Source organism: Conger conger, chromosome 1 (assembly GCF_963514075.1).
Source record: "Conger conger chromosome 1, fConCon1.1, whole genome shotgun sequence".
In the NCBI taxonomy this organism is placed as follows: domain Eukaryota; kingdom Metazoa; phylum Chordata; class Actinopteri; order Anguilliformes; family Congridae; genus Conger; species Conger conger.
The window spans coordinates 27,080,871-27,099,802 of NC_083760.1; the positions used below are offsets into that span (position 1 = coordinate 27,080,871).

An 18,932-nucleotide genomic window follows, 5' to 3' on the forward strand; every position below is an offset into this window, starting at 1 on the left:
GGAAGCAACAAGTCCTGCGTTAGCCGTTGGTGTGAAAGGGTCAACACACATTGTCTAACCCTGGTCTGCGGCCCTGCAGTTTGAAAGGGGGGACAGGGGTTACTCTACGCAGCATGGTCAGCTGATTGACCCTCAAAATTCATGTCAAATTTCAACGTCATGTTTGTTACTGCCACAAATTTCCTAAATTGGTGCTCCAAGTCTTAGAACTGCCCTTATGCTGAAATGATGTTCCGAAATGTTTATATAAATGATGGTATTCATGTAAATTTATCAGAACCGGACTCCTAAGGAATTACCTTCATTTTTTCGCTAGCATGATTCATTTTTGTATTGCATAGATTTACACAAAAAGATAGCTCAGTTGTCACAGGTATTGTAAATTTGTAACGGTGAAAAAATACAAATAATAGGACAACAAATAGTAGGCCACATTACTTCAAATGTGACATGGTTTTTACAAAGCATTAGCAAGATAACATACTGGATTGAGCAAGTGTAATTGAAAACTACAGTGTACTATGTATGTATCTGCTAGCCAGCTGGCTTCCAAGCTGTACTTATTAACAGGAAAAAAACTGAACATATACAGAAGTAAATCTGTGGGGCTGGGTCTGTGAATGGGGAGGATCTGGTACTTACCTGTGTGGTGTGAATGGGTCAAATGGGGGTTTAACCCATGTTTAATATCCTGTGTCAACCCCAGATTTTGTGTCTGAAAGGCATATCAATGTGTGTGTGCATGAAAAAGAGAAAGACAGAGATTGTCTGTGTGTGAATGGGCATCTCTTGTGGAAGTGTGTGCGTGTGTTTGTGTGTGTGAGTGTGCGTGTGCGTATGTGTGTGCATGCGTGTGTGTGTGTGTGTGCGCATGTGCAAGTGCCAGCGCTTGTCCATGGGCCCAGCTGGCACTGCCATTGGCCATGTGTCACCTAGTTAGGGTTTTGTATGAGCTGCTGGTGATTGCATGGAGTCATCAGAGACACTCTGATTTAAACTTGAGCCTGGGAGCAAGTGCAAGAGACACTCTCTATTCTGACAATCTCTATAATGTTCAATCTCTCAGTGATACTACAAAGTGAAAGTTTTCATACAAAATTAGCCCCTTGCCTATCTAGCTATGTAAGTGTGCATGGTGACTCCACATAATGCAGTCATTCAGAATACTCCCAGTGCTGAATTATCAACCAGTCATGAACATTTGCATTGTGCCTCACACACAAATCCACTGTGGAGATCCCCTGAAAGACCACTAGGGGCGCCATGTTGGTGTTGAGGCAGGAACTGACAGAACCTAAAGGTTGGGAATGACAAGCTGTGGCCTGCCAGCTGTGTGTCATTGATTAGGGCACCTGTCTTCACCTAGAAACATATGCAATGCAAACTGTCATAGTCATTATGCCTCAATGCAAAGTTCATTGAGATAAGATTGCTGCCATCTGTCCCCTCTGACAGCAGATCCAGCTGAACTAATGTCAGATCAGAGCTAGTGAGTGATGTCCCTCACTGCAGAATGTGGGGAAGAGAGAGAGATAGAGAGAGAGTGGAGGAGAGAGATAGAGAGAGAGGGAGAGAGAGAGAGAGAGAGAGAGCTGCCAGCAAAAAGCCAACAGGCAAATGTCGCAAATATTGATGTCTTCACAAAGGAATATTTGGCATATTTTGCAAGCGGACATGTCATTTTCCATCCTGTTTTCAGACCGATATATCAAACCGACTCTCCCTTTCTGTCAGATCCTGCCTTTAGGGCATGTCTCTAATGTTTTAGTCTGAATGACCTACAGAATAGAGGAGAGTGTTGCCGCAGAACAATTAACCACACTCACCAACTGAACGGATGCTGGCAAGAAATGTGCGTGCTGTTAAAGTACCTGTTATATTAACCTCTCCAAGCAGCTGGGAGATATTCCTTCGCAGCGCTTCTGAAAGGTGAAAGCTATACCCTTGGGCACCATTTCCTAAAGTGGAGTCATTCATGCCAAATCAATATGAAAAAAACAAAAATGTCAAAACTGAAGGTGATTTTTATCACAACATCTTGGGGAAAAGGGAACTAGTACATTTTCAGATTGGGGCAACAGTTTTTAGAGGATTAATACTTACAGCTAGCTCGCCAGGAACAAGTTATTTTTGAAAAGGTAAAATGTTAAAGTCGCTGGGTGTCTCTTGCTAGCTATCTAATGCAACTTCTATGTCTGTTTGGGTTGCTAAATCTTACATAGTTGGCATGATATATGCTAACATAGATCATAAGCATGTGGGAATACTTGTGGCCATTTTTTATGCTGATTACAGCTGGGGGAACAGTGCATTATCAGCTCATTTTGAGATTTCATTTTGCTTGTTCATACAAGGCAGTCGCACAACCTTTGATGGCAAACACCAAAACAGCCACTAAGCAGGGTTAAGAGTAATTTTGAATAAACAAGTCTTTCATATCTGTGGAATTATTGTTGCATAAGCTATGGAATGATGTATCCAATACAAATTGAACAAATGCGTGTCACAGCATGGGGGGAAAGCAATGAGAACAACTGAAAGGAAGAATTCAGACTTAATTGGGGTGCACATTTTTCTTGAACGCTTTACACCGGGTTTAGTAGAGGGCTGGGGAATAGGCAGGGGTAATGATGAACATATCAGTGCAGGCAAACAGAGAGTCATCCGGTCCTTCTTCCTTAATCACCCGGGACGTTTCACCCTGCAGTAAACGGGAGCGTCAACATTCTCTAATACAGCAAGTAATAAGATTGCTCTGGCTGCATCTCTGCACAGAGGGCTTAAGCACACAACACTATTCCACTGGAGAGTAGGATATTGAATATTAGTTATAATGATTGGATACCTGGAAAAAGGTATTGTGGGGTGCAGGTACTGTTATTTAATATGCGCAGGCAGGGACAACAGCAAGACCAACCATTGCACTGTCGTTTAAAGTGATTTACTATGTACAGCCAAGGATAATGGCAAGGGTAGCCTTGCTGTTTGGTCTAATTTAATAGAGTGGGAAGGCTGCATAAAATGTTAGCTTTGTGAAAGTATAACATCACTTGTCAGGTTCATAACTATGATACTATGATATGAACTGAGGACTAAGTGGACATTCTGAAATGGTGGGATCAGTCTGCCACATTTATGGATTTTTCTTGAGAGAAAACAATAGGGAACTACTTTTTTCGATCCTGTTCGCATGCTGCTGAAATTGTAGGCTGTCTATCTGTTTATCTATCTATCTATCTATCTATCTATCTATCTATCTATCTATCTATCGACACTCAGTGAGCACTTTATCAGGTAGACCTGTACACTAGCTTGTTAATGCAAAACAGCCAATCATGTGGCAGCAACTAAATGCATAAACTCATGCAGACATGGTCAAGAGGTTCAGCTGTTGTTCTGACCAAATGTCAGAATGGGGAAGAAATGACACGTGCAATGATTGTTGGTGCCAGACATGGTATTTTGAGTATCTCAGAAACTGCTGATCTCATGGGATTTTCATGCACAACAGTCTCTAGATTATGCATCTCTGAACACACAACACGTCAAACCTCTAAGCGGATAGGCTACAGGAACTGAAGACCAAATAAGTAAAAAAATGAAATACCTAATAAAGTGCTCAATGAGTGTATCTATTTACCTATCTATCTATCTATCTATCTATCTATCTATCTATCTATCTATCTATCTATCTATCTATCTATCTATCTGTCTGTCTGTCTGTCTGTCTGTCTGTCTATTTGTGTATCTATCTGTCGAGCTGTCTCTCTGCCAGTCTCTTTCACTGTTTGTTGTCATAACTGTAGAATGTCACATCAGGCCACCAGTCTATTCATGAATGCAGTGATGAAATAACGTGGGGGGCGGAGCTTTAATGCACAGTACACCGGGGTGCTGTTCATGGACTGACAGCTTGGCAGGAGGGCCTGACTCTCCTCTTTAGTCTCAGACGCACAGACTGCAGCGTCAGTGGGGCGAATGCGCACTTGCACAGGAAAAGTAATAGCTCCTGACAGCAAGGTAATTTGTCATCCTCCTACATGACTCCATTAATGCAGAGGGGATGCAGAGAAGGCTAGGAGGCCTTGCCTAACTGAGCTAATCTAATTTGGTGGGCTTGGCTTTGCTAAGTGACACCGTAAGTTGTGGAGATAAATTGCACTTATTGAGTGATAGGCTTTTCTCACTCGATTAGAGACTTTTCTGACAGCTGGTTACCCATGGAATCACAGGATAGACTGCAAGTCAGCGGAAAGACTTTGTCTTTGTCGTTGATTTGACCACAGAAATCTTTGGCAATCTATTATATTGTATGCTCTCTGAAATAAAGTCACGGTGGGATCAGATCTCCCAAATGTACCCTGAAAGTATCTACAGTAAGCATTGGTACTTTTTGTACCTTTATTTCAGAGAGTGTATGCATGCAAACAAACCGAACATTAATCCATCTTGCTTGCCATATTGAAACAAAAGTTAACGCAATTAATTTAGAATTAGATTGCTTCTTTGTTTTGATTACTAACCGCATTAACCTTTTTTTATTATTGTGGTCTGGGCAGCACCCATCGTCGGGCTATTGGGCTCTAGCCCTCCCGAACTAGTCTCAGAAAGTGACGTCATTGTGCGATGCTATTTTTCCATATAATACACACAGCCTATTTCACAAATAGTCTGTAAAACAGAGCGTCACATTACCGGTTTACTTCTGGCAGGCGAATGGTACCGTCTACCACTTATGTTTGACAAGATATTGATGCACTTGTATTGTCTTTAGTTTCACAGAGTATTGATAACACATTGGGAAATGAGCACAGAGCGGAGATAGCCCAACCATTGCTGTTACTAGGCAGTGGACCTCCGCATAACTTTCATTAGTTGATGTCGACTAGCCACCGGTCAATTTATTGTGATCATGGCCATGGTAACGGTGCACATGTGGAACTTGCAAAAGTGGTATTCGTTATCCAAAGAGTTTGGAAGAGGATTTCCCAGTTTCCAAAAGCATCAAACAACGAAAAGTGCGGGCTGTAGGCTAGCTAAAAAACTCATTTACAAACGAACGCCTCGAAGGATATGAAAGTAAGCTAACCTGAATCTATCTTGCTTAGCATAATCAAAGCAAGTATGTAGGTTGTAAGGTTCCATTGAGATACGTATCCCAGGTAAACTTGAGATTCCACTACACAACAAACACATTGTGGAGATATTTGGTTTAGCTAAGTGATAGCAGCGCTATTTTACCTGAGGTGACTGACGTTTGAGCTACGATCGGTAAGCTTTATTGTTTATTTATTATTTCAATGCCAAGTCAGAATGACATTAGGTATGCAGCCTTCAAAAGCAGATACCTTTCGGTCTCCTCTCTGGAATCAACCCATCTTTCCAAAAATGACTAAATATTTCCTTCTGTAGCTCCATGGGGTAGTTCACATGTTTTCATAGAGTTAATATGTGTTTAATTATGAGGTGCTATGAGGTACAGGGGGCTCCAGAATTATTGCCACCCTTGATAAATATGCACAAAAAATACTGTAAACTAAAAAATAATATTGTTATTGAAATAAACTTTATGTTCCAAAGTGTAAATTGCTGTGACTGGTACGGGTGGCGACAATTTTGATACCTATGGACACATGAAAATAAATGTATTGAAGTAAAAGTATATAGTATATGTTTGAGCATAACATATATATTATTACCGGTGTTGTTTGCTGAATACAGCCTTTTTTCTTCATTTTTTCAAGGGTCCCAATAATTCTGGCTCTGTATATGAGTCCACATTGAGTTAAGCAGACCAGGAAAAGGCTGGTTTTTTCGGGGGGAGATTGACAGCTCATTGTCTTCTACTATTTGCAATGGAACTCTCTCAGAAAGTTCTGATTCTCTTTAGCAGCTTCGTTCACAACCTGGTACATCTTTTCACAAATCAGTCAAATTTTCCTCAGCACCTGGCCCATCTCTCTAGGAACAGAGCTTCCCTCTAAGAGTTTTGTCAGTCCCTTTTTGCACATAAGTTACATAAGTGAACCAATTGCAATCAATTACAATCTATTCAGCCAACCCAACTGAATCATATTGCAAGTGACAGAGCCACAGAAATGAGCTTAGTCAGAGATAAATGTCAGAGGCTTTTAAAGGAAACTTCCAGAAAAGCAGAAAAAAAAAACCTTTTTAAATGAGGCTCTGCCGTGGCGTCACAAGAAGAAGCAAACGCAGCGGTAAAAGCAGCAGGCTCGGGATCACAGCACATTCCAGCTTGGTTGCAAGTTGCTTTTATGAGGAGATCATTCCCCTTATAACCCAGTTATTGTTTCCTGAATGTTCTCTCAAAGTCAGGGTCACAGAGTCAAGGCACATTTTTCTATTTAAATTCTATTTAACATTAATAACATGTTCTGGGATTAAGACTAATGACACCACAACTGTATGTGTGTATGCATGTGCTTGTGTCTTTGTGTCTTTGTGTGTGTGTGTCTGTGTCTGAATGCAAAATGATAAATTGGAACTACTGCAGGAGGAGTTTACAACAAAACAGTAAACAGTTCATCTATGTATACTTATGTTTATTGAATATGAAGTCCTTTTGGTTAATAGAGGAATAATTCTGACACCTGATATTTAAATGTGTCTGTGTTGATTACTATCCCTAACCAAAGAGCTGAGACCCAAGGCTAACACGTATGCATGGGAATAATTAATTAATAATTCTAGCTGCGCCTATGAAGTCCACAAAGTACCTCATTAAGTCTTTAATGAGTGATGGTGTCTGTGTCTAAGCATTTAAACTGCGGCAGAATTAAGTAATTCCTCCTTCATGTTAAAGGTGCTGATCACAGCCACTGATTTAGGTCAGACCTAGGTCAAATACATAATTGTTTTGACTGCAAAGACTTTTCTGCCCTTTACTGAGCTTGTCTGGTGCATTGGAACTTCGTTCCAACTTCCATGGTCAGAATTAGGTTGGTGAATGACTGTGCCTCCATGGTCAGAATTAGGTTGGTGAATGACTGTGCCTCCATGGTCAGAATTAGGTTGGTCAGTGACTGTGCCTCCATGGTCAGAATTAGGTTGGTCAGTGACTGCAACTTCCATGGTCAGAATTAGGTTGGTCAGTTACTCTATCTCCTTGGTCAGAATTAGGGTGGTCAGTGGCTGCACCTTCCATGGTCAGAATTAGGTTGGTCAGTAACTCTATCTCCATGGTCAGAATTAGGTTGGTCAGTGACTGCACCTTCCATGGTCAGAATTAGGTTGGTCAGTGACTGCCTTCCATGTTCTTGCTTACAGTGTGATAGGTTCAATACCATTGGTTATATACACATAACAGCAGGCTGCTTGAATTGTAATGTCTGATTAGTAAAGCTAAGTGATTGCTAACTGCAGTACTATAGGGAGTGTCTGAAGTTTAGACAGATGAATATGATTGTGACTGTGCATGTAAATGGACTGCATTTATATATCACTTTTATCCAAAGTTCTTTACAATGCTTCATGGTCCAAGGTACATACAGCCAAATGTAGATGACATTAAACTTTGAGGCCAGAACATGGACATGTGTGCAGTTATGCAAAAGTATGACCTTAAAAATGAAAACAAAATGATGAGCATAAACGGTTGGAAATTGGAGAGCAAAATGATGTTTCATTTAATTGTGTTTGTTTATTATACTCCTACTATTCTATTCTATGACATTAGCCAGATCATTACATTGCCAGTAAAACATCTCCCAACTATTAACTGCCAATGTTTTAGGCAACAGTTCAAGACCCTCTCATTCTTGTTAAAGCTATCCTGGATCCTGATACAGTACAGGGGATTGGGTGCTTGTAAGTAGGTAGCTGAGAATTAAACAAATATGACCTGCATGTATAAGCAGTAGTCATTATTATTTGAAGGACAATCAGTTTCTGCAGGTCTACACAACAGAGTACAACAGATTTTCATATGTGGTAGATGTTATGGTAGATATGAGGTCTAGGCAGTGTAGTCCAATGGTTAGGGAACTGGGTTTGTAACTAGAGTTTTTGGTTTGAGGTTTAGTTGGGCGAGTGCTGTTGTAGTCTTAAACAAACAACTTAAGCTGCATTGCTTCATTAATGTCCAGTTTGTTTTTATTGGACTGTATGTGAAAGAATATGAGCTGTTAATTTGCTCTGGATAAGAGTGTCTGCAAAATGGCTAAAATGTGGCTGTTATGGGGTGTTTGTGGAGATGTGATAATTGACGTTTGCTGGGTTGTAAGTGGCCTTTGCAGATTGTTGTAATTCCTTCTTGGTAAAGTTTTTTTGTGGCCCTGAGAAGCACTGAGATGAGTCATCAGACGTTGTGCGTCCATGGCACCCGGTCTGTCTCCTCCAATCAGTTTCTCTTTTGGCACGTCATAAGGACAGCGCTCCCTTGTTGCTACGGACCCCTGTGCCATAGCAACCAAATGCATGTTTTTATATTGGGCTTGAATCAAATTGGAATTGGCTTTTTATCTTGCAATATCTGCCACCACTACCCAAGCAGAGAGCATGCACACCGCATGCACAGAACGCACACGCACACGCACACACACACACACACACACACACACAAGACATGCATGCACAAGCACACAGACAGGCACACACACAGATGCATGTGCAGTTTGCCTATTACCGTAGAACATTGGATCAGGAAGACCAGAACAACACTGTATCCAGCACCATGGGTACAGAACACCAGAGTGAAAAATGCATCCTAACTGCATTGTTTATTTGTGTAGTGTTTTTGTTGGTTGATCTGCATATCCAAGGTAACATAATTCTGTACTGAAATAACATCTATTTTTAGAAATTTCAGAAAGATGGAGTTGACAGGGCAGTCAATTTATCGCTATTATGTTATTGTGCCAGAGCAACCAATTTATCGCTGTCACTTTATTACTATCATGTTTAAAGGCATACTATGTAGGATCTTTTAGCTGTGGTGCTGTGTTTACAATCAAAGAAGTCTCCTCCTCCTTCTTCAACCCCACCCACTCACCTCCGTTTTTATATTTCAAAATCGTTTAACCGTTTTTATTTTTATACCTCCATTTGTCAATAGCTGTTGCCAGTGAGGAAAACCAATTCCAAGGTTGAATGTTTTTGTCGTTTTGCTTCCCTGTAATTCTGCTTGTTCTCCTCCGCCATTGCTGTAGCTAGCTAGGTACATATACGCTCCACTGGAATTTGAAACACCCCACATCATTTTGTGAATTATAGTGCCAGTTGTTTAAGCGTTATGGAAGGAGGCATAAGCATGACGCAAAGCGGAGGGGTACCATAACGTGCCATAACGATTTTATACAATGGTTACCACATTTATCTTTCAACATTTCACAAAAGAATGACAAGGCAAACTTTAAATGAATGTATTTTTAATGGAATTATGTTTTATGGTAAATGTATTCTTCCGCTGAACAGTCGTTTATTGGTTGCTAAGCAATGGTATTGCTAATGTTAGCTAGCAATAATGTATTCCCACTGCACTAATGTTAGCTTACAATTCATTTGTCATTTTAAAGTGCACCCACCTGCAGTATGGCATTTTGGTGGTGATGGGTAAGTCTCCTGTCTGAATGCTGGCATCTCATAATCACATCTTTTGTTGCAGGAAACCGAGTTTTTGGACATCACTTACATTAAGGATGCAAGAACCGGAAAGTGCACCAAAACACCAAAGGTAAGTGAGGCTCTGTCCTGATCTCTGCTCTCGTCCTCTGTATAGAGGTTTTTGTGCTGTGAGGTGGCTTTGTGTGTATCAAGCAATTTGAAGGAGCAATGACTGAAATTAGAGAGGACAAGCTTCATTAGGGGAATATCAAGATTTGTTAATTACTATTGAAGGAGCCCGCTAGTACTGATAGCTAGCTTTCTAGCCATGCAGGTAGACTACACACATTATAGATTGTCATTGAGAAGTAGTATACATTTTTTTTTTAAAGTAAATAGCTTTCTGTATGTCCTCTGAGTTTGTGGTTAGAAAGCAAACCCTGTAAAATTGTTGCTTAGTGTGTGAGCATCCGGGATTTCGCGGATTTAAAAGGCCCCAACTCCACAGGAGGCACAGTCCGGAGGGAAGCCAATTCTCAAGCCCCATAAATCCCCTGTGAATCCTCTATCTGCTACCCTCTCTTCTTTCCCTGTCTGAATACAGTGAAAAATACAAAATGAAGGTGGACCGTCTGTTGTCCTTCAAAAAAGGGATAACTCCCTTGAGGCTTTACAATGTCACTGTTGGAAAAAAACACACAAGAAATATGTTCACATTCTTGGAATTTTTGAACAAGTAATTAAAATAGAATCATTTTAATACCATCATTTTTGGATTTTAGTGGTTGGTGCAGTTGTTCTTGATGCTGGGATAAGAGCCAAATGACTCCTAATCCAATAGCCTTTTCTACCAGTTTGCCATGCTGGTGTGAATCTGGAGAGTTTCTGGTCCAATTTATTTGTACCTTTTTGCCTTCCAATGTTGGAGGAAGAGTAGGTAGACTTGAGTGTTTGAGCCGTGAAAGTACATTGTGTGCTTCAAATCTGTGCTGATGCCTTTGACTGCAAAACTGTCGTCAAAATCTCCAATGAAATAGTCCATACAAAAATGTAGTAGGGAATAATGAACTGGACTGCTTACACAACAGAATGGCACAGTAGGTTTTTTTCTGAAAATGTGCAGTGCATAGCAAGCTCAGGTCACAGGTTTTTACATTGCTTTATATTGCCTTAACCTTGACATTACATTTTCAGACATGATATTGGATCTACAGTGATGTTCACAGCTAAAGGAAAAGTGCATTTAGTGTAGATGTGAAGAGGATTTTGCTATGTTGCATTATGGGAGAACATAGTTTTAATAAGGACAGGATACTGAGGTAGAAACCTATGAGCGCTGCTGATTCTCATGGAAGCGAATGAAAACAAATGTTGCCATGGAAACAGGCCTGTTGATGAAACGGCTGATTTCCTGTCTGCCTCTTGATCCCCCACTTTGGATTGTAATTAATTAAGCGCTTGACCGAACCCTTATCTGTCCTGCCCACCCATAACAATTGATCTAATATGCCTTAACAAAGGCACGCCTCTGGAAAAATGCCTTTGAATCTTATCTTGGAATGCATAGACTTAAGAAGCAGTCATGTGAGATTCTTTCACTTTCTACCCGCCAGTAAGCTGTGTGTGTCTGTCCATGCTTGGGTGTGTTTGTATTTTTGTCTGTGCATGTGTTCGGTGTTCATGTATGTTTATGTGTGCCTGTGGGGGTGTGTGCATGCGTGCGTGCATGTATTGGTGTGTGGGTGTGTGCGTGCATGTGTGGATGTGTGTGTGTGTGAGTGCGCTCATGCATGTGTGTGTGTGTGTGTGTGTGTGTGTGTGCGTGTATGAGCATGTGTGTCTGTCTGTGTATGCATCCGTGTGTGTGTATATGTGTGTGTTTGTGCGGGTGGGCACGTGCATGTGTGTGTTCTTACAGTCAGCCTCTGCACTGCCTTTAGAATCCATTAGGAGTCAGTCCCTTCAGTTTTGCAGCATTACTCCTGTATCAGACAGTAGTCCAGGGATTAAAGGCTTCCAATAATTTGCAATAGGTCCAAAGCATTAATTTTCACTATATTGAATAACAGCCACCAGATATCTGCTCTGCTTGCAGGATATAAGTTATTGCGTCCCCAAAAGACTGTACATTAATCCCAGCAAATCTTCAAGTTTCGAATCAGCAAATTGAAGGTCCGTCGACAAGCTCAAACTGGCAACAGGATCACATTCAGAATTTTGTCCACGTTGCTCTTAAAAATCGAAATCAAATCAAGAAGCGAAATCATCTTTTCAGTGATCTCAGACCATATATCCGCAAGGCCTCCTTGGGCATTGTCAGGTCCTTGGGCATTGTCGGTGAGAAGTACTACTTACAGGTCTGAAGTCAGTGCATTCGAGGTCATTAAGCGGGGAGGGAGTTCAGTGGATATACATACAGGTCCAGGGCACGGATTTCATACTGAAATAGATGCTTATACAGCTTAATCCCTCCACTAAAAGGTTTTATTTAGTTTTTTTTATTTTTATTAATTTTTTTCTTCCCAGCAGAATATTAATGATTAACATTTGCTATTTTTATCCAAAACCTTAAATTGACTCTGAATTCTAATTGTTAACATGGGTATTGGTTGATTTTTTGGTGCCAAAGCAACTTCCTGCCTCTGGCTATGATGGATATTGTTAGGAGTTCTGAAGCTGCAGCAAACTGTTGTAATGGATTACTGCCTCCGGCACTGTTCAGTAACACTGCCACTAGGGGGGCCTGCTGTTAATTACACAAGAGGATGGGAAACAGGAAAGGACGAAAAGAATACAACAATCTTGGTTTCTGAGCAATTGAATTAGTTTATAATCAAATACTTTTTCATTTTGAGCCTAAAGCATTACCCAAATAGTTTATTATAATGATACAGCCATCTTTGTCAAGGGCATGAATAATTTTGGTGGCCACTGGAGGAGAAACTATCTCTAATATTTTTACTGAATGTCACCGGTCTTGAGTCAGCGGGACACAACTCAAGCCATCCTTCAGTGACTACAGTGATGTTTGTATTATCCGGGGTGACATCCATAATGAATGTTTCATAAATAAAACATGCCATTTTAAATTGCGCTGAAATTCTTGTGGCGTGTAAAATAACTCAGATGCTCTGCAAAACCGTTTCCAACAAAGTGCGCGTAGCCCTTGCGCCTGCCCCAGATTCTCCGAGCCAGTGACTCAGCCGAACCAAATGAGTCACCCGCGCTGGTGAAATCGCTCCCAACGCCAGCGTGGACATCCTGCAGACACACAGCGATGCACACCTCCTTCATTTAGGGCCTTCTACTGGAGTGTGCCTCGCATGACTGACTGCACCTTGTGAATGTGCTGGGCGGAACTGACACACACCCAGAGACATTCTGACTGACCGACGTCAGTATAGTTGCGCTGTTTCAAAATGGCCTTGTTCACGGGTTATTATTTTATTCTTGATTCTTGTGAATAATAGAGGCTGCTAGCATAAAAGCTCTATGCAGTAGTTTAGGGCCATAATCACCCAATTCAGTTAAAAAAAATGTTTTTGTCTTTTTTTTTTTAAAGGCATTTTGATTGTGTAGTATTCACAGTATGTGAATTATTTTTTTCCCATCCTATCGCTCTTACACCTGTTCCCCGGTCTGCAATCGCTGACAAATCTTGCACACGTATACTTGCATTTATGAAATCTAAGAACATTACCATCACACACCACTGATGAACATAATTAAGCTTTTTGTCTGCCTGGTCATTATGTCATGCATTTTCAGAACCGGAGTTCAGTCTGCTGAAATGTATTGTTATTAAAACCAAAATGTGTACTAAACGACTGTTTCTACCTTTTCTTTTTACTGTTTTGTGCATTTGGGAGAGGCTAGCCACGTTGCCCGGCACGTTCCACATGGAGACCTCACCAGCGGACCGTCTGCCGCCCGCCTACTGAAAGTTGTAACACCGCATCACCTCCCGGACGGCTGCTTGTCATGTAGCTGGCTATAAATAGCGGGGCCGTTCTGCCTTAAACATTCAGTTCCATAAGGGGACGGCAAGGCAGATCAGGTTTGACAGGGCTGACAGTTGTCTGAGATGTTACTGGTGACAGTCAAAGTTTGAGTGAAAAGGTTGTCAGGTTTTTCCATGTTTTAACTGTGATTTGTGTTTAGTTGTGAAGTCGGGCTGCTCTCAGTAATATGTCGGCAAGGATTGGCAGCAGGGACAATATGCCTGAGATGGCTCGCCTGAGCCTAAGTGTGTCTGACACTTGAGAACATGTGCCCTCTTACTTTCAAAAACGATTCCCCATCATCGTCTTGAATGCCAAAGAAGACACTGGTTGTACTTTCAAAGTAGAAAGTGGCAGAAGCTGGCAATAGTGAATTGAAAAACAGGCTCCGGAAAGCAATGGCAGAAACAGACTAATATAAGTGAATGGAAAGCTGCAGTTATATAAAATGACCTTTAAATGTTAATTTACATCTTTCAAAATCTTGCAGATACTCACAGTAACATAACATTTACTATAAAAGATCAATAAAACCTTACATCACCTTGCAAATACACTCTGAAAATAGATGATGACTTATCTCCATGGCATGGTCAGGTTCTAAAAACTAAATGGATTGTACACTCCATATTTCTCTCTATCCTCCCTGCAGTTGAAATGTTACAATTTCATCCAGCCTTTGAATATGCATGAAGAGACATGGCTATAGAAAGTGCTGACGGTGTGGGTTTCATGTCTTTTGGCACTCCTCCTAAATTGTATATATAACACTAGGAACTCCTATTAATAACCAGAAGTCCTAACCAAAGCGTTGCTCATAACACATGTGACTTCTTTCATTTCCGACACATCCCCAGTGAACTCTAGTGTCTACATCCCCGAGAACGTGGTTTGGAAAACTGCATAGTTGATTCTCATATCCAAGTGAATAATTCACTGTTGCCGACTGGATTTTGGGGCATCAAATTGTGAACACTTGCCTGGTGGAAACAGCTTCCCCTGTTTGAATGAGCTGTTCTCCCCTCCCGGGTTTGCAAATATGAAGCCAGAGATCATTGGAAAAGATTTCCCAGCATCCTCCAGGAGCTTGAGGCTGACATGACTCTTAAATATTCATGCACAAGCTGTGGCCAGGCTAGCCAGTGTTCTTCCTCTAACACGGCTGTTCAAAGTGAGATAAACCCTTTCATTAAGGGCGCTGTGTTTGCATTGTATCATTCATCTCTTCAAGGATTTCTTGTGACTTTTTAAAATTAGACATAATAAGAATTCCGAGACAAGACAAGATGAGCATTTCAATAGCTGTATTATATCTAAAGTACTAATTAAATAAATTCTATGATATTAATTATATTTTCTTCAGTTGAGATTTAAAATGATTTTATTTTACCCTGAGAGGGGCAGTTCTCATACTTCCCAGATATTCCTATTGGTCTTTTGGAGACCTATTTCTTGGCTAAGAAACATGGCAACCTACATTGTATCCAATCAGTGATATGATTGTTTGACGGGCTGCAAATCGGAAGTAAACTTGAAGTGAATAGCCACACAGAACAGACAAGCAATGTTAGACCTCCAGCTCTGCTAATGAAGTACTTTACACAAATGTGTGTGATATTTTATGGAAATGTGTGTGATGTTTTATGATTTCTTATGGAAATGTGTGACATTTTATGTTATTTTACAGTAGAAACAAATATGAGTCTTCTGAAAGAACACAAAAAATATGTCCTTGCACATCAGACACGTAACAGGTTCAAGTACTCAACATTGTGTTATAAAACCAGGAAATGGTTTATGGTGGTGGTTCATCCTGCAGATAAGACTTTAGGAGTGTAGATGCACCGTATGGTCTGGGTACATCCAAGACTGTGGTCTTGGCAACCACGATTGGCCAGTAAGGTATGGTCTTAACTGATGGATCATGTAGTGACCCCCTCTGCAGTCTGCTTGCACCAGCAGCACATTAAGGTACACCTCAACCCTAATGAATGCACAGCTCAGCTGGCGGATTGTGGAATTAAAACAAGTGGCTATTTCTATTTTATCTATTTTCGTAACACTCAGCGGTGGTGTTAGACTCATTATATTAACACAAGCGCTGTAATACATCAACACTGGGTCGAGAGCATCACCTCCCGGTCCCTGTGAGAATATGGATATTTTAGAGTGACATTGTGCACGGGGACTCTTCCGCATACTTGGCGGCTTTTAGTAGACCTCGTTCAATCTGATTGGCTCTCCGCGACGTTATTGGACAGTTATTTCTGACTGCCACGTCCCAGAAAGGCTGAAGGAACATTTTACGGCGCGGATTCATCCTTGGGGAAGGGTTGCGGGGTATATATGCATTCCTGATTGAAGAGGGCTCGCTCTGTCTGACTGTGCTCGACACCTGTCGGCTAAAGGGAAGCAGCAGGTGACTCACACCTGTTAAGGAGCACTGGAGCCCCCACAGGTAAATCCGAGGGAGCGCAGATGCTCCGGAGGGAGGGACAGCGAGAGAGAGAGAATGTGTGTAAGGAGACTAGAGCGTGTGTGTGTGTGTGTGTGTAATGGGACTAGAGAGTGTGTGTGTCTAAAGAGACTAGAGCATGTGTGTGGATAGAGGTCACACATAAGAGGACAGGGAGAGCATGAGTGTAGACTGTGATTTTGTGTATTTGTGTGTAGACAGTAACTGTGTGTTTGGGGACAGTGAGACAGTGTGTGAGTGTGTGTGCTTGTTGTGGGGGAGGGATAAGAGTATGCATGTGTGTTTGTGCAGGCATGCGTGCGTGTTTGTGTGTGTGTGTGTGTGTGTGTGTGTGTGTATTGGGAGTAGATGAGAGTGCTTGTTTGTGTGTAGAGAGTGTGATCCTGTGCATGTGAACAGTGGGAGAGAGTGTGTTTGTTTGTGTGTGTGTATGTGTGCGTGTGTGTGTGTCTGTGTGTGTGCGCGGGCAGCAGTGTGCGTCTCCTTTGCTGGGTAAATGAGGTGATAAACGTTCAGGTGTTTGAGTTTCTGTGTGTTGCGGCCACGCTGTGCCCTGGGGGAGATTCCCTGCGGGGATGACACGGCTCCACATCAACCCGTTCTCCCGTCGCTGAGGCAACGTGGCCCTCGGGGGCCCTCCCTCCCCCGCTCAGACATGAGTCTAATTACATCCCGCCCCCCCTCAGAGCCTTACCTGGCCCTGATTCAACTGGAGCACGGAGCTGGAGCTTTGAGTACAGGGCCTCAGCACACCAGCTACTCAGAGTATAGGGGCAGGGTGCATAAGCCGTAGTAAAGGTGTATATGGGTGAGGTCTGGGGGGTGTATGTTGGAGAGTGTTGCCAGGTAAAGGCGTATGTGTCAGGTTTGCGGACGAACCAAGAGCAGGTTCAGGGATAAGTGAAAATGGCAGGCTTTAATCAAGACAGGCAGGTAAGGCAGGCAGTGGCAAATAGCAGGCAATGGGTATAACATAGGTGATCTGTTACGTAATCAATGAGGCAGGCAAAAGTCCAAAACCGGGAAGGCAGTCCAAACAAGTACGGAAAACGCAGTCCAAGAATCCAAACACAGGCAACGTCTGATAACAGGTGGTCCGGGGCAAAACAGAGGGCAGATCCAAAAACAGAACACAGGGTAAACAAAAGGAGTAGAGCCACAGAACAGGCAGGTCGAATGGTAATCCAAAAAGAAACAGAACAGAAACCAAATGGGTAAACGGACAGGGAAACAGTGACTAGAACAACAGATACAAGCAAGGAGCCAGAACTAAAACAAACAAATTAGCACAGAGAACTGATACAGACAGGCTTATAAACCATACTAACGAACGGACAACGAGAAACAGGTGAGACGATAGACTGGAAGGAAATCCATATTAGGTGTGGAGGGTGGCGACACGTAATGAGGAGAGAGGGAAAACAAGGACCGGAGTGAGAGCACAGAGAACACATAAGTGTACTGGGTGTATATGAACAAACATGTGGGCGTAAGTGCCTGTTTTCCTGTACATACATTTGAGTGTGGGAGCAAGAAATGAGTAGTCTGTGAGTAGGGAGTGAGTACCGGGTGTGCATGTGTGCTGTTCAGAGCAGTCTGTAAGCAGGACCAGTAAATACTCTTCCTCCTGTGATACATGCGGTTAATAGTAGAGAGTGACCTGGTACATTCTGAGCAGGAGCAGTTAGTGACTAGTGTAGTTTTTCTCTTGTGGTTAGACACATTGAGTCAGTCTGTAGAGTAGCAGGAAGTAGCCTCTCCCTGTGGTGTGCAAAATTATTAGTGAGTGAGTAGTCTGTCCCCTGTGTGTAATCTAGGGTTATCTGACCTGATTCTGGTCTTTTTATCGAACATCAGGAAATGTATCACATTCTAAATGACTTTGGCCCAGTTATCATAAGGAAGCCAGCTATCATTCTGTCCTAAAGAGTGTAAGACTTCAGGAAGCACTCAGAACTGACAGATTTTAATAAAACCATTTCAATTTAAGAAGGATTCCCCCGTAAGACCTTGGTTCACTTTTCAAAACATCCCTGACAGAGAATGAAAATACTATTACAGATAGTGGGAAAAAAACAGGATTACTTTTGCAAAATACAGGGAAAGCAGTTCTATCGTCTTTAGCAGTGAGGCTCAAAGTGTTTATTTCAGATAAGGTTTCTGCTGACTATAAATTTGGTAAATGTTATAGGTTGAAGCCTTGGCACAGCATATGAGGTACAATAAAGAAAAATGGCTTTGCTTATTAGATCAGTTTCTGCTTGTCAGCATAGCGGTGCACTGCATTCGGTGGCCATGGTTTTCTAGATGTTTCTTTCCTCCATTTCCCCAGGAAGCCAAGCTGCGTGAGCTGCTGGACGTGGGGAATCTGGTTGGGAGGATAGAGAACCGGTTGCTGACCGTGGTGAGCGGTCCAGACATGGTCAATATCACCTACTTGAACTTCATGGCCTTCCAGGAGGAAGTGGCAAAGGTAGGTAGTGTTTCCTTTTTACTGGGGCTATCTGTTGTGTAGTGGCTAAGGCCCTGGAAGCTTGGTGGTTCATGTCCAGGTTTAGTCATAATAACATCAGTACAGCTGTTGGGCCTTGAGCTAGGCCCTTAACTCCTCATTGCTCCCTGGGTGGTGGCTGCCTTAAGTAACCACGATGGGTCAAATACAGAGGACAAATTACCTCACAGAGTTCTATAAAGTATATCTTCTTCAGTTGGGCAAAAAGACCTACAGCTTAGTCAGTAGCATACAAAAACACACCTGCTTCAGCAATATTTATCTCATTTGAGACAAATGCTATTGAAATGCACCTCCAACCGAACCACAACCAAACAGTACTTTATTGACCCTGTGGGATATTGTTGTTACTTCGGGGCAGTGCGCAGGCACCGAGTAGCAC

General features: G+C 42.0%; 1 protein-coding gene across 4 annotated transcripts in view; it reads left to right on the forward strand.

The window, feature by feature from the left end:
* Positions 1 to 18,932, forward strand: part of plcb1 (phospholipase C beta 1) — a 79,329-nt gene that overhangs the window by 10,466 nt on the left and 49,931 nt on the right. For all 4 annotated transcript variants that reach the window (XR_009709556.1, XM_061254493.1, XM_061254501.1 and 1 more), the window contains exons 3-4: positions 9,623 to 9,691; positions 18,371 to 18,511. Coding sequence is in view for 3 of the 4 variants with exons in the window: in XM_061254493.1 (XP_061110477.1) it covers positions 9,623 to 9,691; positions 18,371 to 18,511 (210 nt within the window). In the remaining variant the exon portion in view is untranslated. The remainder of the gene's footprint in view (positions 1 to 9,622; positions 9,692 to 18,370; positions 18,512 to 18,932) is intronic.